This window comes from Mycteria americana, chromosome 1, assembly GCF_035582795.1.
Source record: "Mycteria americana isolate JAX WOST 10 ecotype Jacksonville Zoo and Gardens chromosome 1, USCA_MyAme_1.0, whole genome shotgun sequence".
Lineage (NCBI taxonomy): Eukaryota > Metazoa > Chordata > Aves > Ciconiiformes > Ciconiidae > Mycteria > Mycteria americana.
Window position 1 is genome coordinate 155,558,636 of NC_134365.1, and position 26,386 is coordinate 155,585,021.

Here is a 26,386-nt window from a genome sequence, read left to right on the forward strand (position 1 = left end):
TTAAGCAAGCATGAGCAATCAAAACTCGTGGTCAGAGAAAAACAATAAAAGCTGCTATTCATAAAGACAGACACTGCCTCCATGAAAATGAGCATGCTGGTAATACCAATAGTTGCTGGAGCACTTCAAAGTGAAGGATGCTGTTCAATTAATAGGATGAACCCTGCAATCTTTGAAAAAGATATTGGCAGGAAGAAGCATAAGGAAAGCTACTGAGGAATTAAATCTTAAAAGTACACTTTGCATTGTAAGACAATAATAAACTTCAAAGCTTTGAAGATTACACATCCCTTACACGGGGTATCCGGAAAGTAAAACAAAAAGCAAAAGAAGACTTCAGTAATTTTTTAAGGAAGTGTAACACCCCATCAGGGACAGCACTTTCTCCCCAAAACCATGACAGAAGCCTGGCCACTGAATGCAATTATCACACATCTGTTTCCATTTCTAATTTCAAAATTATATCTTTTTGGTGTTCTGTGAACTGAACTTCAGTCAGCTTATATTTTTCTATTTACACATCCTTTCCAAACATGCTCCCACAAGTATGTAATCATAGGCTTCTCCTTCACCGTGCTGCAGGATTTACTGAGGTTTCTCATTTCAGAGAGACAGAAAAACCGGACTTTTCCTCAGGTCGAATTTAATCACACAGGAGTTAGTAATAAAACACTTTATACTGCAGTATTTGGTGACAGTTCCATCTGTCCACAGCTGCAAAAGCCAACAAAGAAATGGATGTGACCTTTTTAACTTCACTGTACAGCAGTGCCTGCAACGAGATGTGGCTACTCAGACCGCACTGGGGTGAGGAGAAGAGGACTCCTGGCTCTGCGCTGAAGTTATCTGCAGCAGTATTCAAAATTCAGTAGATGGGAGATCGCAGTCTGGTAAGAATTGAAAACCGTAATTAAAGGTGGAAATCAAATCACCACTGATGTTAGATAGAAGGTAGGACTAAAATTCAGGAAAATCAAGAGGATGAGATCCATTTTTATAGCAGCAGTGGAATTAAAGGAACAAGCGGAAGAGGTAAGAAAAAGAAATGGATGTGGAGTTTAGTGGCAACAGAAAGGATAACCCAACAGCAAGTAATGAGAACAGAAACACGTGATGAAAGCAGCACAGGAATTGAACTCAGGAAAGGAAAAGCAGGTTTATTTTGTGTTCTGAAACAATATATATAATAAGAACATTACTCCAGAAAGCAAGGAAAACCAACACAGACCATTACAACAAATGAAGTGCTGTGCCACAATCACAACTATATTTATAGGCAAAATATAAAATAAAACTCTGTCAGCAATAGGAAACGCTTTTTGTGACTCTTAAAGTACACAGAATATTTTTTTCCAGATTAACAAGATGCTCAGGAAGCATAAAAACTTTCAGGTCAAAAGTTGTGGGAGAATTGGTTCCAACAAAAATATCAGATGCTCCTGTAACACTGATGAACACAGATAAAGGCTGCAAAACTATTTATTACAAAGGAAGGAAAGGAAAAGAACATTTGCAGAAATCATTATTCCTCAGAATCCTGAAAGAGCAAACAGGACAGAGAGAAAAGAAACCTGCTTTTGATCTGAGATAAAATTAAGAGACAGAAAACATTCATTCCATCACATCTCTAAAATAATCAGTTTGGGTGGTTTTGGACAAGTTAGTTATGGTATTTCAGTACCGGAGGACCATTCATAGCTCCCAATGAAATAAAAAAATCTGGTTATTAGATCACCTCAGTTACCTGTCATTTTAGATTGGTGAGTATAGGCAAAATCCTTCAGAGTTGGCCATCAGCCTTAAGTCTTACTTACCCTGCACAAATACGACCCACATTATTGTGAAGTTACACTTGAAAATGGTTAAAGCCACATAACAGATACGATAAAAACACCACTGTCTTCTTAACAGCTTCTTACTTTTTAAGCCAGTTTTGATTTTGACTCATGATTTGGAATTTTTGTGGCCATGGCATGCATGCTGCAGCAAGCTGCCTGTGGCTGTGCAACCCACCAAGTCCCCACTCATGGGAAAAGTGTGAAAAAATGCAAGCAAATGCTTCAAGCAATCCTCAAAGCTCACCATTCCCTCCGCTTACAGGTTCCCAAAATAGTATCTCAGTTCCTCCCATTGCCAATCCTTTCACCCTCCTGGGCTTCAACAAGCTCCACAGTTCCCTCAAGAAAAGAGGAGACTTAACATCAGCAAAGAATAACAAAAGCTCATTTTCCACTGATCAAAAAGAAAAAGAGCAGAAAACACACTTAGACTAGCTTCTTCTGGAGAACCAACCTGAAGAACTGCTTCAGGTTCTGGACAGAAATTCACTCCTTTCCAAGAAAGAAAATCTCACTGCAATGAGAGAACAAAATACCTTATCCCTTTTGCTTAGCAGTGCTTTAATAGCTAGCTATTAAATTTAGTCAATAGAGAAGAGAGAAAGCTCACACTGTTTGCTCTCTGTGGAAAGACATGACATACAATCACACCTGACCTTTTTACTTTGTAGATGCAGGATTTTTAAGAAAACATTGTTGTACCATTAAGAAAAGGCAGCGATCTCTTTAATAAAACACTTCTTTTAGAAAAAAAAATTAACCCTGCAAAGAGCTGTAGTAACATCCATAAACAACTGCAGTGAAGATACACAGCAGCTGTAACTGTGTCCTGTTTCCAGTCTCCAGGAAGCAAACAGGAAACCTATACCCTTACCTGATTGAAAAAGCAGCCAGTCCCTGAGATTTCAATCAACCTAAAGCAACAGACATTTTCCTTCTTTTCCAGTTTCCTGGGATGCTTCCTGGCCTGTTCAGGATAGCAGTATGGAGACCAGGCTTTTTAACAGCAGCATTACCTCATTTTCCACATTAAATACTGCTACTTGCCTTATTACTGTATTTACTTTTGGCCTAGGTGTGACAGCTCAGGCAGGGTTGTGGATTCAAACAACAAAACCACTCCTCTGCCAAGGGCGGTTTATTAGCATTAGCCTCTAATTTCAGAAGGCAGGATTTTGCAGCACACCTCAAAAACCTTCACGCTATTTTGAGATGTGCAGTAACAAAAACAGATGCACCAGCCATGCAAGAGATGTAATTATGCAAACCTTTAGCTAACAAGGAGGAAAGAACTATAAAAACTTGGCAACCCATCATGTCCACCTCCTAATCTTCAGTGATTAGGACACGGCAATTAACAGAAAGCAAAACTTGCTGAGTCCCCCCCCTTTTGCAGTTCTGGGGTAACACCTCAATCTTCAAAAGCTTTTGAAACAGTTTTGTGTTTCTTCTCCTTTCCATAAGAAGAATGAAGATGTAAAGAAGGATGAAATGAAGGCCAAAGAGCAAATTCCACTTGTTCTGACACTCGCAGCAGCTGAACTAATGCCCATGAATCTCTGAGGAGTAGGAGACAATCCAGACACAACCCCCAGCCATTCTTTCTGCTCTTCCTCTTGTTGCCTTTGCAAAAAATGCATTTAGTTTCCACCAGCTCCCATCTTACCAAGTGTGTACCTGATTAGTTGAACATAATTTTAACTTAGCCCTTACCCTTGTAGTTTCATTAAGAGAAAAGCAGGGGGCAAGTGGATCAAAGGTGAGGGCACTCTTTGTAGTTCCCTGCACTATGGTGGCAGCAAATAAGACTTCTTCAATTAAAGTCTCATCCTGCAGCCACTCTTTGAAGTATTTAACAGCATCTTTTTAACAGGACAGATTTTATGCCCTTAGTCAAAAGGCTCCTTTTCCCCTTACTCAAACACACAACACCCTGTGACTGCTGCTGTTTTGATCCCCATGCTACAGCAGTTTAACCAATGCTGAACACATATACTCACCTTTTCAGGAAACTAAACGCACCATACCGATACTTACAAATAAAGGCACCCAGTCAATTCAAAGGATCAGCAAAGAACCAAAGATACTGCTCAGACAAAGAGAACAACTGCAAAGTAACACTGAAACTATTTAAAGTAATCCCACTCCCCAGCAAGGATTTATTTGCTCCACTACTTTTTGGAGGGAAACTTCAGGGCAAGAAATGGGATTTCTACTTCAGAAATATCTTGTACAGACTTCTTCAGAGCACTTAGGGAAGTAAGGTATAAGGGGCCACCAAATATTCAATTTTTTTCCATCCTGACATTCTGGAAATGTTTTCCAGCAGCTCTCAGGGTTTTTTCTTCATTGGAATTTCTTTTCCCACACTGTGAACGAATTTGATGCAGCTTACATATAAGATGTATTCAAGTCCCTACTGTTAGTTGCATATAATTCCTTAGAATAGAAAAAAACAATCCACATCTTCTTTTTAATCTCCCTAGTTTATTAGCTAGTGAAGGAAACAGCAGCTCAGCTACAAATAAGTAAGAGCATGTAAGTATATTAGTCTCCATAAACCAACTACAAAATCCCATGACTTCATTGAGCTTATTTCATGTTTTTTTCTTCAGGCAAGAAGGAAGCAGCTCTCACTGTACCTGAGTGGAAGGAAAAGACTCGCAGCTCTATCATCAGCTTGCCCAAAAAAGCAGCGTGCATCCGTCTAGCACCTCCTGGCAGCTGACTGGTATTCTGCTTCAGCCAGCCCAGCTGGGGCGGATTTGCAGGCATTTAAAGATTCACAGGTGCAGCCACCAGCAGTTAGCTGACAAAGAGCTTGTGCAAATACTCCTTTTGCAAGCAGGTCTTCAGATCAAGCGCAGTACTATAAACCAGCAACCAAGGTTTCTTCTGAAGCCTCAACACTCAGAAACAGACTCAGACCTAATGTGAGCCCACTCCCGTCTGCAGCAGCAGTTCCACTGCCTCCCATACAACAGCAGAGATTAGGAGCTAATCAGTATATTTCTGGTGTGCTCCACATTTGGCAAACTGTAACCCAAAGCCTACTTTGTCACATTTTCTCTGTTTTTATGTTATTGTTTTATGCCATATTGCCTCCCCTCACGTGCTTAACTCTCGGTATTGTGCTCTAAAACATGCCTTCTGTCTCTGAAGCACTGATGCTGTTTGCAGGTACCAACAGCAACCTCTGTTTTTTCCTTTCTAAAATAAACATAGTCTCATAAAGGAAATTGTTTGAAAAAATTTAAACTATTCAAGAGTGAACAAGCCCATTGTTTGGAGGGGAGACTTCAGGGCAGCAGTACACTACGAACGACTGTGTTGCAGAGCATCCGTAAAAATCCTGTGGACCACGAGGGTTTGAGGTTGGTGTGTGCTGGGACAGGGAGAGAGGGGACAGAGCATTTTCATTGTTTAAATGTAAACAATAATAATAATAGGTTTTCGTAACTGCAAGAAGGAAGCAATCTAATGTGGAAAACAGTTGTTATTACTCTATTTATGACTCCTTGTTCCCGTAAAATATGCTGGGTTACTTTGTAACACTGAAGGGGGCTAAACTGAGGTGACCTGAAATTGGGTGAATGGCTGAAAACCCATCTGATAAAATGGGCTTGGGAATACCTTTTCTCTTTTTTATACTGGAAGCATGCCAGAGTGGAAAATACTGGGTGGAGGATCCATAACTCTTGTGACTGTAAGAGCTTTATCCTCAAACCCCCAGACAAATTCCAGTTGTTTAGGCAGTAAACTGGATTCACTGCCAATCAGTGGCTTAGGCACCTTCAGGGAGAAAGCTGATACCTGAGTTCAAGGGCATGATCCTCAAAACAATCTCCTAACACCTCAAAACCTGAAGCTTCATTAGGAATTTTTCCAACACAACTGAAGTTCTCTGCATACAGCCTGATCTGTATTTAGACAATTTAATACAGAAAGAAATTCCAAGAGCCGGGCCAAAACCAAGTCCCTCCTTTGGCAAGGAAATAGGCTTTGTTCAGGGCCACTAGGACAGCTCTTATGTTTTTAAGCTCTAATATTAAAGGTTGGTACCATCAAACCTCCTCTAACGCTTTCAGTGAAAATGGCAGCAGAGGTTGGTTTCGTGCTGAACTGAACAAGTACACATTACTCGTGCTTGGAGCATGCTAACCAGACCAGGACACCTCACAGGACATTAAGCAGAGGATCTCCTTGCTTAAGAATGCCACTGCAGTTTAGGGTGGCAAATCTGGCATTCTCAGAGGGATATTTTTGGGCACTGCGAAAATTGTACTCACAAAGTGGTGATACCTAGGGACCCAAAGGACCAAGCGAGGAGTCTGAGGGTCCCACTTTTTGGCTGACGAACCCAACTTCCATTTATGTCATTCTGTGTCTTTGAGCCTTGGTGGCTCATATGATGTTTAAGTAGCGCTGTACAGCCAGTCACCTGAGCCAAAGCAGCTCCTCTCTCAAACTGCAAAAAATATTAGTCCCTTTGTCTGATAACGTATATCTTAAAAGTTCCAGTCACACTCAGAAAAAAATAGCAATCTCCCCTCAAGCTATCTTAAATACACATTTTGCCTTGCTGCTTGAGTTAGAAGATTACTAAATCTGTATTTCATTTCTCTGATGCCTTCTCTGCCATAGGGCATTCTGTTGTGTCTACAAACTGTTTCGTCTGCAAAGCGTTACAAGATTTCATCACAAGCAATATATATATTTCATTTGGTCAAAGGAGGTATCTTTTCATGAAATATTAAGTTAGCACTCTTTATCATTATTCAGCACGTGCATCTGGAGACTGTCACATCATATCTGATTCACGTAAAAAACCCCCACATATTTCTATAAGCAAAGTATAGCATAAAATGTTTTCATTTTACTGACATCAGAGAATTTTGCTTCTCAACTTTGAAATAACTTCTAATTACACAGGAAAACATTCAAAAAACTCAGTAGCTTGATTTTTTTTCTTCAAGGAATCTATCCCTAAAATAAGTCTATGAAGTCGCATGACAACATGTGCAAAAATTATTATTACAACTTACCTTGCAGACAAAGAACATAATTTTCAATAGCTGGAAGTCAGAAAAAAAATCAGAGAAGGAACCAAGGTCAAATGTTATCAACCAAAAGGGGAAAAGTTTACACTGAAGAAGATAGTAGACACCACCTGTACTTGCACCTGAAGTCCTTAATCTTTGATAGCCATCATGGTAGATGATACAGAGACAGATAGCAAAACATTAGCTGTGCCCCACATGCACAGTCCAGTTAAAACATCTGAACACACTACTGGAGTCCTAGAGGTTTAGATGGTAGAAGCTAGAGAGTTTGAAAGTGAGTTGAAGGAGAGCTGTGTGGTTTTGGGCTCCCAAGAAGGACACGTTTTGAGTTCTGTTTCAAAAACCCAGCTATCACATGCAGTGTTGGAAAGGTGAAGCTTCTCTAATGTAAAAGGACAGAGTCAGTATCTTGAATTCTTCATTTCACATGCTAGTTCTCTTTAAAAACAACTGGCCTACAGAACCCTATCTATTTTCTCATATACACCTTTGGAATCTACCAAAGATGTTAAGAATTAGTAAGTGTCTGGCTAAAACAGAGAAAATGCCTATTTTTTAATCATGAAGCCTTAGGAATTAAAGAGTAATTCTGCTGCAGACTCACTGCATGAAACAAGTTGCTTGTGTTTCGTGAAAGCTTATGACTTTCACCTAGAAGAAGAAAAGGAGGGAAACATAGATCACATCTTTCCTTCAAATAAAAGCCTGAAAAGCAAGTAGCTCCTTCCCCAAAAGCTGATGGACACATATAAACAAGTTCTTCAACTAGCTCTCTGACATATATTCATATAAACTATATGTCACATACTGTGGAGACTTCTAAAGTGATTTCTCAGAGAAGTAAATCAAAAGATGGAATCGTTTGGAGACTTACTCATGACTAATGCAACTAAGCAACTATGTTAAGACTGTCCATCTGAAACTCCTAATGATTTTCAGAATACAGCCCCATCCAGATTAAGATTACTGTAGCTAATTCACAAATCGCAAGAGTTGTTGTAATCCAGGACAACTCTAAGATAAATTGTCACCAGAATTGTACTAGTCACAATTTTTACAAGTATACTCTTGACTAACAACTCACATCTGAAATTATAGGATCATTCTCTCCCAACTGCCCCACCAACTGCTACATGTTTGTTAAGTGGATAAAACTCTTTACTAAAAGACAACTGCAAGCTAATCCCACTGAACCCTTCAAGGTCCTCTTCTAACTTGGTCCCTGGAATCACTTTTTTGTGGCCTCTATTTATAAAAGTTCCAAAATTCACTAGAAACCTTGAAATGAGAAATAAATGCAAGTCTGATTAAAATAATTAGATGAGGATGAGACTCACTGCATGCTGATGGCAGTGCAGGTGGAAAAATCTCACATTTTTTCTACCTGGGGATAAGAAGGGATAAGAAGAAGCAGCCCCTACAGAAGATTCCTGTAGGGTCCTCCAGTTAGTTCTTTGGTCTCACTCCAAAAGGAAAGAATTAACTTATTCAACAGCCTGGTCCCTCACCCCAAATCGTGTGCAAGTTGAAAAACTCACCATCAATGACACCAAAGACTGCTGACAGTAAGTAAATGTGAAAACTAAGACTGTCAGCAGCCCTTGTCCATTATTTTCAGAAAAAACACCGACCAACAAGATTGAGGAAGGTTTCATGCCATACTCGAGTCAAAGTGCAAGAAACAGAAGTTGTGTGTGAGGTTGGATTAACCACCGACAAAAATAGAATCTCTTTCAGGGTTTTTTTTAAATCACTGAGCAAGAAATGAAACACATAAAAGTTGCGTTGATTTTCGTTTCCTGCTTTGGAAGAAGACATAGTGGCTCTGAAATAAGATGAAAAAAAAATTAGAGCTAGCTTCAATCAGGAAGTGCTGCAAATCTTACAATCCACTTTGATCCTTTTAACTTAGCGTGCTTTACCACGGGCCATGTATGTCCAACCTTTTCAGGTTAGCTTAACCTTCGAGGTTGATTTGAAGATCGTGGGATTTTGTTAAACACTACAAGCACATGGATTAAAAGGAAGTAGTGCAGGCATGCATGACTTCAGTGGAGCTAAACAGATTGCAACAGCACATGAGATTGGAAACTTCTTGAAAGAACAATGAAGAAGATAAAGGGAATAAATAAAGTTACATCCTGGCTCCAGGACTGGTTCTGCCCAGAGAGTAAATACCTTCTTGATGACAATTCCCCATATGAAAAAGCAAGAGCATGCTATAAGAACAGCATGTCATTTTTACTCTAAATTATTGAAGCAAATTATCTCTGCTTATTCATCAGGAAAAGTGTGAAGTTCTTTTTTTCACTATTGCACTATTTTTTCCAATGTTCTTTCCTCATAAAGGCATATATTCTTTAGCAGCCATGAAAGCGGGAAAAATATAACTTCTTACTAACTCACTGCACACTATGGCATTAATGCCATATATACTAGTGCCTCTAATTAAATGGGCTTTTAAATAGCACTAATGGTCAGGAAGACATTTTCTCCCTGTTTCAAGAGTCGCACGGACAGTCAGATTTTGTTTTCTGAGGATTCATTTTACATGCATTGAAGTAACACAACTATTTTTGACATCTTTTTCTCCATTCACATGTGTAACCCTTAACGTCACACAACAACAACCCTTAGAAAAGGTCTGTTCCTTGTAAGAAGACTCATAGACAGATTAAATCTTAGCAAACAGGGACAAAGAGAAAATCATAGGCAGATGTGGAGGTTGAGGGGCAAGGGAGCAGGCTCAAGGAGTTCAGAGTCAGTGGATCTATTGGAACAGTAGCCTAGAGGCAAGGTCTTGTATTGCCCTTGATTCTGTGTGCGTGAGTGTCTCTCTCTCTCTCTCATTGGAAAGATTCTTAAAAGCCCTTGTTTTCTTGGCGAAATCATCATCCAGGGGAATACAGGTGGTGGCCTGTACATCAGTATCCCAGAGCCTACATATTTCTTCATTATTATGCACACAGCTGGAGAAATAAGATTTTTTTCCCAAAATTGAGTAAGGCAGCAAAAGTTTTAAAATATTAACTTTTATAACATTGAAATTTAGAATATTATAATTTTATGTTGTTTAAAAAGGAATTCAAATCACTTTTTAACACAAGAAATGGGAAATAATAAGCAATTTCAGGGAGCGTGAGTGGGACTACGCTCAGAAATCTGCTGGTAATGTCATCCGTTTGAGATATTTATACTTTCTATCACAGCATGCATCTTAACGTGATTGTAAAATACACCCCTCAAATCATGCACTTCCTTCGCTTTTACTTTTTAACACAAAGAACGAAGATTTTAAAATTAAAAAAAAAACCCTAAATTAAAAATTTCAGAAAAAAGCAGTTAAAAAAGGAGGCTGGCTGGGGTCCCTCAGTTTTATATGACAAGTCAATAGAGACACCTAAGTGAAGGAAGAAAAACAACATTTGCCAGTGTTGCTGAACTGGTATCTCTGAACAGTAACAAAATCTTTATCAGAAAACATATACTGAACACATTGCAGCAGCAGAAACTGTCCTATAAAATTGTGATGCTCTGAAACTGATTTCTGAGGGAAGAAGCAGCTCACTCTTGATGGACATACTACTTGGGAACTCTTCTGTCTTTGGAAGGATGACAGCTGTGACTGTTTTTGCCAATGTGCTCACTTTTCACTGAGTAACTTGGCTGAGCCAAATAAATCATTTAATTTAAGCACATCACAGATATTAAATGGTAATAAGTTTGGGAGGGCATGCTATTTGAGAGGAAATAAAGTTCTATAAAAACCTTATATGAAAATTTAGATCCTAAAATACCTAATATTTTACTTCCTTTGGAAAAGGGGATTTAAAATAAAATCCGAACACTACCATCCACCATTCAGACTCCTCCAACAACGTGCATTCTGTGAACAGTGTATTTTCAAGAATCAATGAGCTAGCAAAATTTATGTTAAGGCTCTTGACATGCATGCTTTTTTGGCACATATAAAACATGGAGTTCAAAATGCTTTCAAGAACACAGTCCCAAGCCACACACCTTACACACTCCCAACTTAGCAGACTGCACAAGTCTGTTTACATTTACAAGATCTAGGAGTTATTATAAAGTTAAGCCAACTTACCCTGCACCACAAAATCCAGCCACGAACACCATTCTGAGAAAAAATAATAGCTCTTCATTTCTGCTACAGAAATTCCTCTCTGATTCATCATCAGAGAATAAAAATGTCCACTTTTCCCTTCCTCTGCTGAGAACAAACTACCCCAAGAAGGTAAGAGCTTTCATATTAATTGAACTTTGTTCCATACATGCAACAGGTGGCACAAGATGACTTTACAAATATATATTCCTCCAGTAATGCCATTGTTCTTGTAATTATCTCTTTAATTATAGTGTTCTCCCCTCATGTCCCCACCCTGAATATTTACAGACTGCCAATACACCCAGTGTCTGATACAGTATATCCAGGCTATAGGCTGAAGCCCTAAGCATATTTTCACTCATGTTAGGCTTTAACAAGGCAAAGCAGAACTGTTTTTCACTCAGATATTCACAACACTATCTGGAACTAGTCGTATTGAATTGCTCACTCACAGGTTTAATATTTCGGTGCAGTTTATCACCTCTGCTATGGACTCACACCCAACTCTCTTCTCCAACTTTCTGCTGGAAAAAGTGCAAGGGCATTTCCAGCACGTCAGGTAATGGAAGTCTCAAGCATGGAAATCCCAAATCCCAAATAAATCCCTTTTCAACACGTTTACCCAGCCAGCAAATAAAGGTGTGAATGCAGCAAACAGTAAACACAGCCTTACGCTCCTGGATCTATCTAGCGTGGGGACTAACAGTAATAAAGTCGTAGTGGCAGTTTTTAACACTGACCAGAAATCTCAGTGTTTACACAGGCTCCAGGCAGGCTTTGGCTATGTTGAAGCCTTCAGGTACTTAAGTATGTCTGCTATATTCATGAACTCAGTCTGATATATATTCAGTCTGACATTGCCTGCATCCATGCATTTTGCTATCCTGCCTGTAAGCTAACACCCTCTCCCCATACAAGAATGCCCAATATCCAACAGAAATACTCATACAACTCCAGGAGAAGATGCACCACATCTCCATCCCCTTGGCTGACCTGGAAGATACAAGAGTGATCTTCCTCTAGACTCCTCTTCACTATTTGTGGTGGATTACCCAGGCTGTGGATTAACCAAGCTTTGTCTGACTCTTTCACTACAGAATTCTGTTAGTATTGGACACGCACATTACAGCGCTGCCTCACTGTACCTCATCACAGAACTTCTTTGGATTGGACTGGAAGGACCCTGGGACACGGACAGTCTCCTCATCCATCCATTCATTACATGCCTAGAGAGTACACACGAAAGCAAACCACCTCACAACTTCAGTCATCTTCATCAGAAAACCAACCTGAATCCAGTGTGAAAAGATGCAGACTACAGGATGCCTCCAAAGATACTCCCCGTCCATACTAAGCGCAGCACAGACTGAAGACAGATGTCTCTGGAGTCTCCACTTGCCAGACTTGTTTTACAGGTCTCGGTTCAAGCTGACCTACTGTTCCCGTTTGCTTAGAGAAAGCGAGAAGAGGGGGAATCTCAAAGGCTGGTCTGTGAGCACCACGCCAGGAAGCCCATCACAAAGGGCCACAGCAGGTCAGCACCCTGGAAAATCTCCCCTGCTGATGGGAGACAGGTGTCCCCACAGAAGACTGCTTGAAGCCACGGCTTTCCAGGGCTGAAATCCTCCACGAACTCTACAACTGCCGTCCCACCTGCCTGCAGTCAGAGATGCAGAAGCACACAGAAGATGTACGGTCAGGGATGGATGCAGAAACCAGGATGCTGTCTCACATGAGCTTGGCTGTATCAGCCTGGGCCCCGCCTGCCCAGGCAGGAGGGGCCACACGGCATCTGGTCCCAAACCTCTGTGCTCCAAAGAGCAAGTGTCACCAGAGCCAGGGCTCAACCAGGGTGAGGGGATAAAGGCAAGACAGCCTGCCCTGGGTAAAAGACACCTGCAGAGAGCAGCGCAATGAGGATTAGGCCAAGGACAGATCCAACTGTCCATGAGCTGCAAGTAAATAAAGTCTGCTTTGTTAAAATGATTTGATGACGCATGAAGACTCTGGAAGCCAGCCCAGCTTCCCTTATTAAGGTAAAGAAGGTAATGCAAAATCAATATATGAACTAGGACATTTATTGTTCATGTAAAGATTTCTGTATTCTATATTAAAGATTTTAACATACAGGGAAGGGGTGAAGTGACAGTGAGCAAGCCTGCTCTCAGCAATTTCCAGAGATGCTAATGAAGAGAGAACAAAGTTCTGTGAGACCTGGGACAACAGGACAGGGTGGCTTAATTTTGTCACAAGGAGAAGAGAGATGCCTACATCATGGGATTCACAGAATCACGAGCACATTTACTCTGGAAGCACATGCTTGCCAAGACACTCATTTTACCCAGCATAGCTACAGGACAGAAATGTTGGCAGGCTGCAGTACCTCTCCTCTTCCACAGCTTAAACCCTTGATCCACCTTCTGTGTAGCATTTGGTCTGGAAGTGACACTGAACTTTAATTGAGATCTGCCACCAGGAAGGCGGGAAAACTCTTAGCAGTCCAAAAGGCCATAAAATGGCTTTGACCAAAACAATGTAATAATTCTTACTGGATATATAAGGTTAACATTAGAAGCATATAATTGCTTTCCTACTGTCAACATAAAATGGGTAACAGGAAGGAAAGGAAACAGAATTTTTGCATACTTCAAACAGAAAAGGCTGCAACACAATCAAAAGGAGTTTGGGAATAATAACAAAGATGGGTGGGAGAGAAGACAGACAGTTTCCTACCGAAACATAGTTTTCTGACTATACACACCTATATATAGTGAAAGGAACCTGTAAGTAAGAGATGATTGTATAGCATTACAAGATTTACATTAAGGATCTGAGTCTGAAGGAAATTAGGCTAAAATGAGGAAAACTATCTATGTTAGAATGTGTTCAGTATATAAAATTTTTTGTTTCTCCTATGCAATCAAGGCTTTGCCTATACTTGGAATTAGCACCAATCCATTTATGAATGGCCAGCAGGCGCCTGCAAGTCAGAAGTACATAAATGTTATAAAATAATTGGTGCAAGCAGTAACTTTTATGGCTACACTTTGAACTTGACTGCAGTGTGATTACTACCAAGTAATGGTTGAATCCTAAAGGAAGGTAAGACTGAAATTTGAGGAGGCCTTGTTTTGCTTTGCTTTGTAAGACTGCATCCCATGTGTTTAAAGTACAACTAAATTTTTCCTGACTTTACTGTGATTACCAGCAATTAACATCAAACCTTTTTCTAGTCTGAGCTAAATGGAATTAGTTGTTAAATCTTGATTATTTATTAGTTAGCACTCCTAAACCAAACCAAACCTTGGCCTCATGAATGCCCAGAACTGGTAAGTCAGGAAAGGTGAAATCTTTACATTTCAAAAGTTACAAAAAAAGGTTATCAAAAAACCTTACAATTTCCATTCCAAACAAAACAGATGACAAAAGACTCAGTGAGCACGATACAAAAGAAGGTGTGAGCAAAAGGAACCACCAGAGAGGCATTCTTCTCTTCCTATTTTTTGTCTAAGAGTTAAGGGTGAACATTAAAGAAAGGAATACTGAAAAGCCTTGAAAATTTTATATTTTCCTATAAAGGTAGCTTAGCTTATGTTGATTTCAATTTCGTATGCTCCAAATTAATTTAAAAAGAAACAAAAACAAAAGTCCTCTTTTAAATGATAATAGGTCACTGTGCATATAAAACCAAGAAAGGATTAATTAATTATTGAAAAATCTGCTTCAGCTTATCTCAGACAGTCAGGGTTAACCTATTTCAGGGAAAAACCCCAACAAAACATAGCTTTACTAAATACAAAGATTATATAATCATCAGTCACAGTAACATATTATTACACCACATACTGTACAAAACAGACTTTGAAATTGAATAAATGGCAGCAAGTCCTAAATTTAGTACATTACACTTAAAGATCAGAGGCTTCCTGATTTTTTTGAGTACAGTTAAAAATATTTTGTTGGTGTAATTAGTTATATTTTTAAGAGCAGAGCACTCAGTGAAGTTCTTCTAGAGTACTGAAAGGGGGGTGGTGTAAAACATTCAAATCTGTGTCTTTTAGATACTACCATACACCTGGAACTGCAAGGAAAAACAAGGTACAATGTTTTCCTCCAATAAGTACTGGTGGCAGAGACTAATCACTATCCATGAGTAATATCTAATATGGATAAAGATACATATTTTTTAACTATAACAGTTGCTAGATCCCTACATGAGTATGCTTTGAGGAAAAAATACTAGTTCCGGAAAGAATCGTCAGAGTTGAGAAAATCAGTAATGCCAATACTAGGCTACTTACTGCTCATATTCACCTCACATGCTGCTCCAATTTAAGTGCAAACATTTTATGTAGATATAAATCACACTATAGGATCACCTATACATTCACCTCACCAGAGCATATTTGGCGTGGGTTATTCCGTGAGTGTCGTCTGCCATGCAGGATTTGGATGAATCTTGGTAGGATCCTAAAATGACTTTCATGTCCTTCACTTAAGAAGCGGCGTTGAGACATGGACGTGTATCCCTCTATCTTCACCAAGTTATTCACCAAAGGAAATAAAAAATGAGCTCTTCAGAATTACACTCTTCTAATACACTGAATGATACTCTGATTTTGTTTTTAAATGTCAATGGAACATACAATTTCTTTGTCAAATTGAAATGCTACCAAAAAAGATTTTAAAAGCATGCAGATTTAAAGAGCTGGAAACAGGTGCAGTTCAGTTATTTTTATTGTATGTGCTTTTCCTCAGAAACCAGTACCTGGTTTTACTACAAAGAAAAAAGAAAATCAGTTGCACTTAATGGACCGAGAATGCCAAGATAGTTTCTGCACAAAGCTGCAAGACCCTCTCAGCTCCTAGCATGCTGCTGCCAGCAGACAGGGCATCTTGCCACAGCTTTCAGTCTGCTTTCAGTGTGACTAGTATGAATAAAGCAGGCACAGCTTCTCACGTAAGCAGGTCAGACTAGTAGATGAAATTTTCAAAAACAGTGTGAAACGGTCTGTTTTTCAGTGTTTCATCCAAAATAACTGTAGCCAAACTAACAGCCCTGTGCTGTTTCCGATAAACAAAAGCCCCCACAAAACATCCAGTTTGTTAATGCACTCCAGCCATGCACAGCAATCCAAAGCTGCTGCTCATCCCAAGTAGCTGGTACTATCGCCTCTGTCTTCACATCCTTCTCCTTAACGTGAGGGATGTTCAGTTGTTGCAAAGAGACATCCGAGGTTTCTCCTGAAGAAGGGCAAGTTGAAGGTCTTATAACTTCACGATCTTGCTCTTAAGTTCATAACTCAGCACTCTGAGGGCAGAAACCTCACGCTGACACTTGCTGCATTTCCTGCTTCTGTGTCTGAAGCACCCTGTATTCCTCAGGGGCCAGCAAATTGAAAGAAAATACTGTTGTCAATACAATGTTGTCAATTAGAAACTCCTCTTCAGTTCGTTTCCCTAGGTCAGACTCTCACCATCAATCCAAATCCTCTTCCTCCTCTTGAATTTGCACAGAAGTGAGGACCGAGTCCCTCAAAGACAAAGCCCGTTTCCAGAATATGCAAGCAAAGAGGTCTCACAAGAAAAACCTGAATCTTCCTGGGAGTTAACAAACAACTAATAGGAAGGAAGGGAGGGGAAATGAATCCCAGGCTTTCATAAAACATACCAGGAAACCCTACACTGTCTGTTCCCCCTGTCTCTTTCAATGCAGGAGAGAGGAAACTGATAATGCTGCTTTACTTGGCAGTCAACATTTTCCTCTCAATTCTGTTTAACTATGTCCTGTATGGCCACGGATCCACCACAACCCCAATATATACCATTGCGCACATAAAACTGAAGAAGTAAGTGTTTTGAAATATGATGTACCAACTATCATTACTCTGAAAGCAAATTAAAACAGGTAACCTTTAGTTAAGCCACACTGAAGCAAATATTAACTAGCTTATTACAAAATACTAGCTTGAATATACCTTGCTAACAGAGGGGAATCATCACAGTTTTAGCTGGAAAATGTTTGACTTTCAACATGAAATCACAGGCAAATGTGACAATCTTGAAATGTGATGATCAAGAACGGTATCAAAATAAATACGAACTGATGCATTTCATGCAAATATCACTTGTTTTCCAAATTCATTATACTAAGCAGATGGGCCACTGCATACTGCAGCCGTGCTACTCATCCTGGATCAAAGGCCTACCAAGCTGAAGGAAGGAAGGAAGGGAACAGCTTAGTGGTAGAAAACCACCATGCTACATATTGCCGCTGTACTATATACTCAGGGTTCAAACAAAAGAGAAACTGAAATAAGGCACAGCATCCATATTAGACAAAATTCCACATTTTCTTGTGCTGCTTGTCACTGGGGGGCACAAAGCAGTGGTTCTGGTCCGATACAGGGGAACAACAGCATCCGCAGAGACAACACTGCAACCTGCTCCTTGCTGCTGAGTTTCCAAGTGGAGGCACCGAATGTGACCAGGAGACGCCTGCAGCAGATCGCCAGCCATCAGGGCTTTCCTCCTGCCTAGCAGGCTACTACCTGTTCGGGGCTTTTGGAGCACACCAGCCTCATGACCGAGGGACATGATTTGACAGTCGAGTGGGATGCCAATGAAACTACACATCTTCTTCCAGCAGCTGAGCCACCAGCTAGAGAAATGGCTCTTTGTCCCAGCGGTGTTTTGAGCGTGCGGTGACACTAGTGGCACACGGTGGAAACCTCACCAACAATTTGTGCAGAGGATTATTACAATGAAGCAAAATGACCTTCTCCTTGCTTTCTTCATGTATCAAATGCACACAGAAGATTGATGACTTGAGTTGTAAAGTTGTTAAGTACACACAATCCTACTGAAAGCTAGCCATTAGCTACATCCCTGTCTGCAAAACAAGCTTTTAATCTTCTTTCGAGCACTGAAATTTGTGCCTAGAAGCAAAGACACTAATCACAACAATGGCTATGGCAGTGCGCAATCAGAAGGAAACAGATGGTGTAATGCAGTGTTTTCCAAACAGCAGCAGCCTCTATCTCCAGGAAAATAATCTGAATATTTTCCCTTGCCATTGGCATTACTATAACAAAAGCTCCTATTAGAAGGATTTCTGCTCTGCTCTGCACTGCATCAGCAGTCTAAAGACAGTAACATTCTTTTGAGTGTTAGTTGGCAAAACCAACGAGACTGCACCTATCTCTTCTTTCACTTCACATAACAGTAACATTCAATGGGTAACACCTCCACGATTATCTTTAAAAGACTACAAACAGCCTGATGGAACCAACAAAATTGTGGTAATGAAACAGGGATTATTTTTCTCATGCTTCATTTCCAGGTCCGTTTCTGACCGCAGGCGTAGTGTTGCACATTGACAACAGAAGCAGCCACACTGACTTATGTCTGTACACTCTCTCCGATTCTTCTTTTGAGTCCAGGGAATCTCACAGTATTTTAGTACAATAACTTCAAGTTTTCTTGGGAATCATTAAATTAAGCTGCCATCACTTTCATCACTACTGGGTGTTCTCATCGTTCCTTTCATCTTTTTGTTTGTATAGGAGCCTTATCTTTATGGGACATCTCAAACGCCCTACTGTGATTTTCCCTCCAAACCCTAACAATTATTTACAGGCCCTTCCTTACATCCTCACATTCAATGCAGTGCTGAAATGTTCACATTATAGGACCCTGTATCCCTCCTAACTGTACAGTGCAGGAGGCTCTGGTAGCATAATCAACACTGCTCTAGTGTTTCTCTTGTGTTTCTTCCACTCCTCAAATGACGTTAATCTTCATATCTGCTGATATGCCACTGCCACTGGTGTTGCCATTTCTCTTTAATTGTAGATCTTTTTTTTCAGAGAAAAGAGTGCATCTCATGGACAGGAAAACATGGCACCACTCATGCCTGGCACTTCGAGAGCCCACCACGCACACACCGCACAGGAGTCACCTGTGAGATCTCTATCTATGACTTCTCCTGTCTCTTCCCCTGGAGTCCCTGCAGGGAGGAGCTTCTGCAGAGAAACTTCAGTATCAGAAGTGCCATCACATTCCCGATAAAAACCCAGAGGACTGACTGCAAGAGAGATCTCGCATGAAGAATATAAAAGACTATGAAAATTATATGGGGAATTGCATCTAACACGCACATATGCAGAGCTCGGAAATTACTGTTTCTTGGAACAGTTTCTAAAAAAGAAATATAAGGGTACATACAAGCTAAATCTCATAGTCTTTTCGAAAACGTGCAAGTGCCATGTATATCTTTCAGCATCAGCACATTCACAATAACAGTGGAAATGAAATGAAGGGGAAGAAAAGTGAAATGTTTTGATTTTTCTGTTTAAAGCATGCTTCACCAATTATCTCTGCACACATTTATTTTGTTGAGAACAGCAGTACTCAGAAATAGAAAGCTAAATTGGACTCATGCTACATTACTGAACAAAATTATCATTTGCACACATTAAAAATATAACATACAAGCTTCTTCTAATCCGAAACATAATCTGTTTCATAGAGTTGAACACCCATATATCGTAATAAGGTAGCACTGATTGTTGTAATGCTTAGTCCTGAGCTTTCTTATAACCATACATAAATGTTGAATTATGGCAAGTATTATGCTTGTGTTGATTTTTAAAATTAAAAACAAATTGACAAAAATTAATCCACGCCAGAGGCTAGTCACTAGGCTAAAACAGTAGAGTCTGCTAAAGGCTGATTTTAAATGAAAAAGAAAGGGTAGCTGAGATGTTAAAGACACAGAACTTGATATTTTTACATCCACAAATTCCACAGGGCTCTTGTACAGGGAAAATTCTGAGAGAAAACCTGTCTGAAAACCCAAGAAACAAATTATTACTCCATGAATATTCTGGTATTCTTGAAATACAAGAAAAGAATGAATCTTCCTTTTTCAATGTGGATGAGATGAATATAAAGTCTAGGTATATTTTTTGCCTGTATTATTTTTATGCTCGTTAGAATTGGACAGGTGTTCTTATATTTCACTTTCAAGCTACTCTATCAGAACATTCTCTCTAATAAAAAGTTTAGAAAGGGCTCCCATAGTGTAATCTAGAGAATCTGTGAACCGAAATTACATTTAATAAAATACCATGACGCATAAGGAGAAGCTGGAGTGGGGAGAAATCTCAGAAATAGATATGAATGGAGATATATCCTGGCAAACATAAAAGCTATTACAAACAAACTCAGTATCTCCCAAAAACATAGACAGTGATAAACATTCTCAATATTTTGATATTAATTTATTAAAGGTTAGGAGTTAAAAGAATTATTTGGTTTTATGAGAAATCTACACAGAAACCCTAAATTAAGTTACAAGAGCGAATTAGATTAGCTGTCCAAGCTTAATCCTAACTGGATGTATCTGTTCAGAGACAAACCACGATTGTAATAAGCATCAGATAAATATGAGTAGATCAGGACTGAGATAAATGGACAGCTTCCATTCTATTTATACTTGCACATTATGCTGCTGAATCACAGCTGCCAGACTTTCTTTAAAGCAATCTCTCTCAAAAAAAAAATTAAAATAAAATAAATCCTAAAATCAATACAGAGCATTTCATAATTTAAATGTACAATAAGAAACAAAAAAAATCACAAGATATAAAATTAGGGTTTCAATATTCTGGAAGTGTTAATATTTAATTGTCAAGATAACAAAAAACTTGTAAAGGCTAACATCTGCCCCTCTAATTTAAGTAATCTTATATTGCATGTCTGAATTTCCTGAGGGTTAGCAATAAATCTGACCCGTCTCCAAAAGAACAAGCTGCTCCACCATTAGCAACAGAAAATACTCAGAAAATCACAGTGGATCAGACAAATAACTAGAAGAGAACAGCTCTTTACGACCAGCTAAGCAAAGTGCAGTTTAACATCTAACAAGACAGCTCTTCTAGTTTGTCCCTTAATGTAAGTCCTTTAACTTTCGAAGACAACTAGCAATCAATTTCAAAACTTAAGAGATGTTCTGGGAAAGAGCAAGGAAACTGCACTTATGCTGGTGACAACCAGGAGGGCAGAACATGGAAAAAGCCTGATTAGCACCTGGTGCCAATCCAAAGCTGCAGGTAAAGGCTACCGTGATATTGGTGTTAATTAAGCCACTGCCACCACCAGTTCACTCATTTACTTAAATTCTGTTAGGTAAAATGACTTGGCAAATGACAATTATAGGCTGGGATTGAGCAGATTTGTCAGAGGGATGAGGCCCACCTTTTTGGTCAGAAGTGAAGGCATGTGAAGAATACGAATCTGTTCAGACAGGGAACTCCTGGGAATTATTTTGGTCCTATGCTTGATATGGGCCCATGCTTTCACCCAACCACACCGGCTCAGCTCTGTGTTCAGTACTCAACTGCTGCTGCTGTGAGCACAACGCAAGGGAGGGAGATGACTACGGCAGGCAGTGGGCCTGCAGAGAGGGGATTTTTGTGGCAAAAGAAAGTGATGGGAGACCTTTGATGTCACTGCACAGCTGTGCCTGCACACCACAGAGTCACGGCAAGGGGAAGCTGCTGATGTAAACCAGATAAAACAATGTCAAAGAAAAGAAGTGGCTTAAAATGGTTTATCAAATATAGCTTTATTGACAATGTCCTGTACAGATACTACAGTTTCACGCATATTGACCATATGACCAGCCCATACACCCTGGGACACAGTGGTCATTCCCATCATGTGCCAGCTACATCTATAATCAATAATAATAATCAAACTAAGGGGCTGAGGGTAAGTAGTTGCCTTTATACATTAAGTTATGCTAGTGGAAGCTCTGTTCAAATCTCATCTGCATCTGTGTGCATATATATGTGTATATACATATCTATATAAACACATATGAACATATGAAAATGAATAATACATGCAGTCAACAACATTGACTGGCAGAGCAAACAGCTCTGTGCAGAATCAGCTGGGGAAAAAGAAAGCCAAAATTTGATGTTGAAAAAACTTTTGCTGGAATTTAGGAATACTTTAATTATGTTCAAAAGAGAGTTCTAGTTCCAACGTTGTATCTTTTAACAACTACAGCAGGTACACAGTACTTCCCCATCACGTTGACTCCTGGCAGAAGCAGAGAGGGAAGAGGGGTTTGTATGCATTTACACTCTGGCCAGATACTGCTGCTCTCCCCAGCTGGGTCTGCCACATTTGAGATTAGTGATCAGCTCACTAATGAAGCCTGCACTTCTTTCATTTCTCTACAGGAGACAGAGTGACCTCTTGCACCGCTTAGGAACACGTTTCTCAATTGCTTAGAAAGGCTGATTTTGCTGAGGTTCAGGACACTGCAAAATCTATGATTAGATGGGTGGTTTTCATAAGGTCTTTTCCTGGAGACGATACCTTTGACACTTACAAAGTGTGGAATATGGTATAGACCGCATCTAGACAGCTCCCAGCAGGGGTGGACCCTGGCTATAGCTTATGGCGTTCTCGATAATCTAATGTGTACAGTGAGAAATGACTGCTGTGCACCTACATAAATAGATGACATTGTCTTGCCGTGCTACCGCAGGCCAGAAGCACCCTTTGAGCCTTCGGTCTCTGCTACCGTAATTTCCCTCCTCTGAAAAATGTTCTCTGTTGCCATGCGCTTTGGACCCAAGGGATCCTGTGCTCAGCTCTCACCTCTTCCCAGTCAGACTTTAATTCTTCTCCACACTTCACAACCCTCCCTCTTCAGTCTCTCCATGAATGGGGTACTAATAAAGCAAAAGAGTTTTCAGTTGAGTAGCTGCTTTGAAATTCCTCTGCATGCACTGTTACACCAATTACAAATGTATATGGCAGTAATCCACCCAGCACAAAAGAAACAGTGCTATTAATACTTCACAAAGCTGGTATGCAGCTATAAGTAATACCTTTTAGGGACCTTTTAGAAATGCTATAAAAATCCCTAGGCCGTAAGAACCTAATACGATTTTTCTCAGGCCACTGTTAGGATACAGCACAGTAGGTTTTCTATTGCAACTTTCTGAAATGCCCATAGGAGTGCAAGAGTGATAAATCTCATAAGTGTTCGGAGAAAGAATGAGATTTTCATAAAGAATTCATGAACTGCTGATTTCAATGATCACTCATGTAAACCTCCAGCAAAATGGGATTTTCCCTGTGTACAGATAAATACATTCAGTTGAACTGGGATGAAGGGTGTTACTGGTAGGACATTTGCCAGTTTACTAGACAGTCAAAGTTTTAGTCTGTTCGGAGTTAGTTTGCCTCATTCTGCTTATCAGCTAGTCAGTTCTAATAGACATATTTTAATTACACAGTCATAACTAAAGACATTCAAACAAATAGATCTAAACACACAGTGAGAAAGACCAAGGGTCTTTATGCCATCTGGAACTGCAAAGGACTAGGACAAGTCTGTTTTCAAGTTTAAAAATGAAAAGCTCTTTGACAACCAAGAATCAACAGACAGATTTCCTTCTGAAAACGTAAAACAAATGCTGTATGATATGCAGTTACTTGGCTGTAATTCTTAGAAAGACTGAGAAACTCATTCCATCTATAGCATCTTGTCAGCAAGCACCAACACTGAATACAGCCACAACGACACAGGCACTCTATTTGGCCTGACCTCGTACTGCTGCCAAAGAGAGGATTCCTGCTCCCAGTAACCTCCCCCTCTTGCTTCCCTGGTGTGGGCATTTGCATTTGTGCAGCCGCATGGTGAATTATACACAGATACATTCCAGGTAGGACAAGCAGGACAGGGACACACAATGTGGCTCCTGGCTAAAGTCAATAACCCTAGCAAAAAATGCGGTATGTGGAAAGCTGCTGAAATTATAAATACCTGTTGATTTCAAGGTTGGGTATATTGGTTAATGAGTATTTCCTAAAATGAGTACTGTAAGCTGTGCTTGCCTCTTTTGGATTCTTCAGCAGAGATCTTCACGTGATTTAATAAATTAGCGCTACTGATTACTATTTATGGCTATGCACTTAGAGCTCCAATAAAGGCACAATGGGCAAATGCATCATTGGAGTTACAGTCTCCAAATGAATTATTATGTCAAAACATGTTGAAAGATACTAAAGCTTTTGTGAATTAAATATATGAAGTAGAAACAGGCAGTGATGAAATCATGGCTCCTCTTGACATAGTCTCACTGCATGAAAACACTGAAGGAAATAGCATTGTTAGTATGGAAGCTACTGAGAGAGAAAAAGCTAAAACATTACATAAAAAATTATACCTGAGCAAAAATATTTTCCTGCATATTCTCTCATGTGAATAAAGCCTACAAAAGGTACAAAATGTAGATCCTCACAGCTGTAGAGCTGTACAACCAAAGGTCAATTGCAGTCAGTAGCCCTTTCCTCCCTCTCAGATTTTGGTCTTATTTGTTACATTTGGATTCACAGATTATTTTTTTCCAGACAATCTAAATGATGCTTCTCACTTGTCAGTTAAAGATAGTGCTGTGCCAGCAGTTTTTATTTGTCCCCATACAGAAGAAATGTTACACAGGCATGCTCTGCCATCCAACAAGGATGTGTTTCTGAAAAGCGTGACACTTAAAATCATTATCCCATTGCTTCAGTCTTCATCCTTAACTGATTCGATCAGTCCTGGTTTGTCTGAGGAAGACGATGATGACACTGAAAGTGCAACTATTCAGAAACAGGCAGCAACAATGCTCACACCAAAAGACTGATACTGGGGGGTTGGTCTCAGGGATGAAGCAGCTGGGAACTTTAAGGAGGGTGATCTGCTCCAGAAAGCTGGCATCTCTTCCAGGTGACAATTCTGATCCTGATCTCACCACTCCATCCACTATGCCATATATACTGTCCGTGTGCATTTAAACTGTGTGTGTTTTGGTCCCTGCACACATCCCACCCTCCCCACAGAAAAACTGCTTTGCCCTCCAAACAACCTCTGATGTTTCACCTGTGTGACTGACAACAGTTAGCAGAGCAAGGTGTTCAACAATCAGCTGTAGAACTCCAAACCCAAAGACAGGCTCGTCTCAGGGAGCGGTCCTTTCATTTTGCAGTCAAACATAAATCAGAGACTTGGTCACAGGAGCAATCTTTGCTCAGTTTTGTGATGTGTAGAAGCCGCAGCACCAGGTGCCTCTATTAGTAATGCACAGGTCGGCATGGGATATTTTTTATTTTGTACCCTTAAATGCACTGACAGTGCATCTGGAAAGCATCATGCACATTGACCTTCCCCATCGGAAGAACATATGGGATTTCCAGATATATCCTTGGAGTCAGAAGTAGGTAGGAAAATGAAACAGAAAAGGCAGAGACGCTGCAGTTCATGTTAAAGATACACAATAAACAAACATTTTAGAACTTCCCAGCTGCTCCCGAATCCAAATAAATCCAAATCAAACCAAAGTTATATCAGGGAAAAGGTTGTTACTGAGTGCAGACACTTTGCAGAATGCAGGCTTAACTATAGTTTATATAGCTCCTTATTAAACCATGAATTATAGCATGCAAGCTTTTCTGCATTAAACTTTAGTGATAGAGCACTCTGCTTTGCAGCCACATGCCTGGACTTTGCTGCTGTTATAATAGCGTATAACATTTCCCCATATGCAACCATTTCATTATCTTCAAACATTTAAAACCAATCTGGGAAAACTACTACCATGTATAGTATATGGATATGGCAAAACAAAACAAAAACCAGTAAATAACTAAAAGAAACAACTGGCTACTATAAAAATCAACAAAACCAAATTATTTTAAGTTGTAAGACCTAGAAGCCTTCATAAAGTCACTGTGTTCTGATCTACAAAAGTTCCATTTAAAGTGAGCAGGAAATTTTTTGCTCAAGAAATAAGCTCCGCTACAATGGCACTGGAGCGCATGTGTGCTTTGCTGGAAAGATTTTAACCGGTGGGAAAATTTTTAACACTGCAGGCTGCCACCAAATTCCACCAGCCAGCCAAGCAACAGGTCCCATGTGCCCTGCCTACATACCTGAGGACACAGGAGACTCCTGGAACATCTCCATCCTGGAACTCAACTGAGCATGTCCATAACAAGTAGATTGGCTTTGAGCAGGTGGTTGGACTAGATGACCCCAAAGAAGTCCTTTCCAATCTAAATCATTCTATGATCATCTTGCCCATTTAGCTCCCCTGCTGTTATCCAGCTGCGTTCACTGCTTTGATTCCCACAGAGAAAAAGGGAACCATTTTCGGTGCTTAATTTATATCGGTTGTTTCAATTTCCCAGTGAATTAATAATTTAGCAGAATTTTATCTTCCTCATTTTAGAATTATGTGAAGAGGCCAAGTGGTAAAATAAAACATTAAATTATTTACAAGTTGTAC

The 26,386-nt window shown here is 39.9% G+C and overlaps 1 protein-coding gene across 3 annotated transcripts in view; it reads right to left on the reverse strand.

Moving 5' to 3' along the window:
* The window catches only part of MCF2L (MCF.2 cell line derived transforming sequence like), a 102,901-nt gene extending 87,341 nt beyond the window's left edge, over positions 1-15,560 (reverse strand). For 2 of the 3 annotated variants that reach the window (XM_075525615.1, XM_075525598.1), the window contains exon 1: positions 15,424-15,437. Coding sequence is in view for 1 of the 3 variants with exons in the window: in XM_075525608.1 (XP_075381723.1) it covers positions 15,424-15,544 (121 nt within the window). In the remaining 2 variants the exon portion in view is untranslated. Of the gene's footprint in view, positions 1-15,423 lie in introns of all 3 variants that reach the window. The other variant, XM_075525608.1, reaches the window with a different exon arrangement.
* Positions 15,561-26,386: the final 10,826 nt, after the last annotated feature.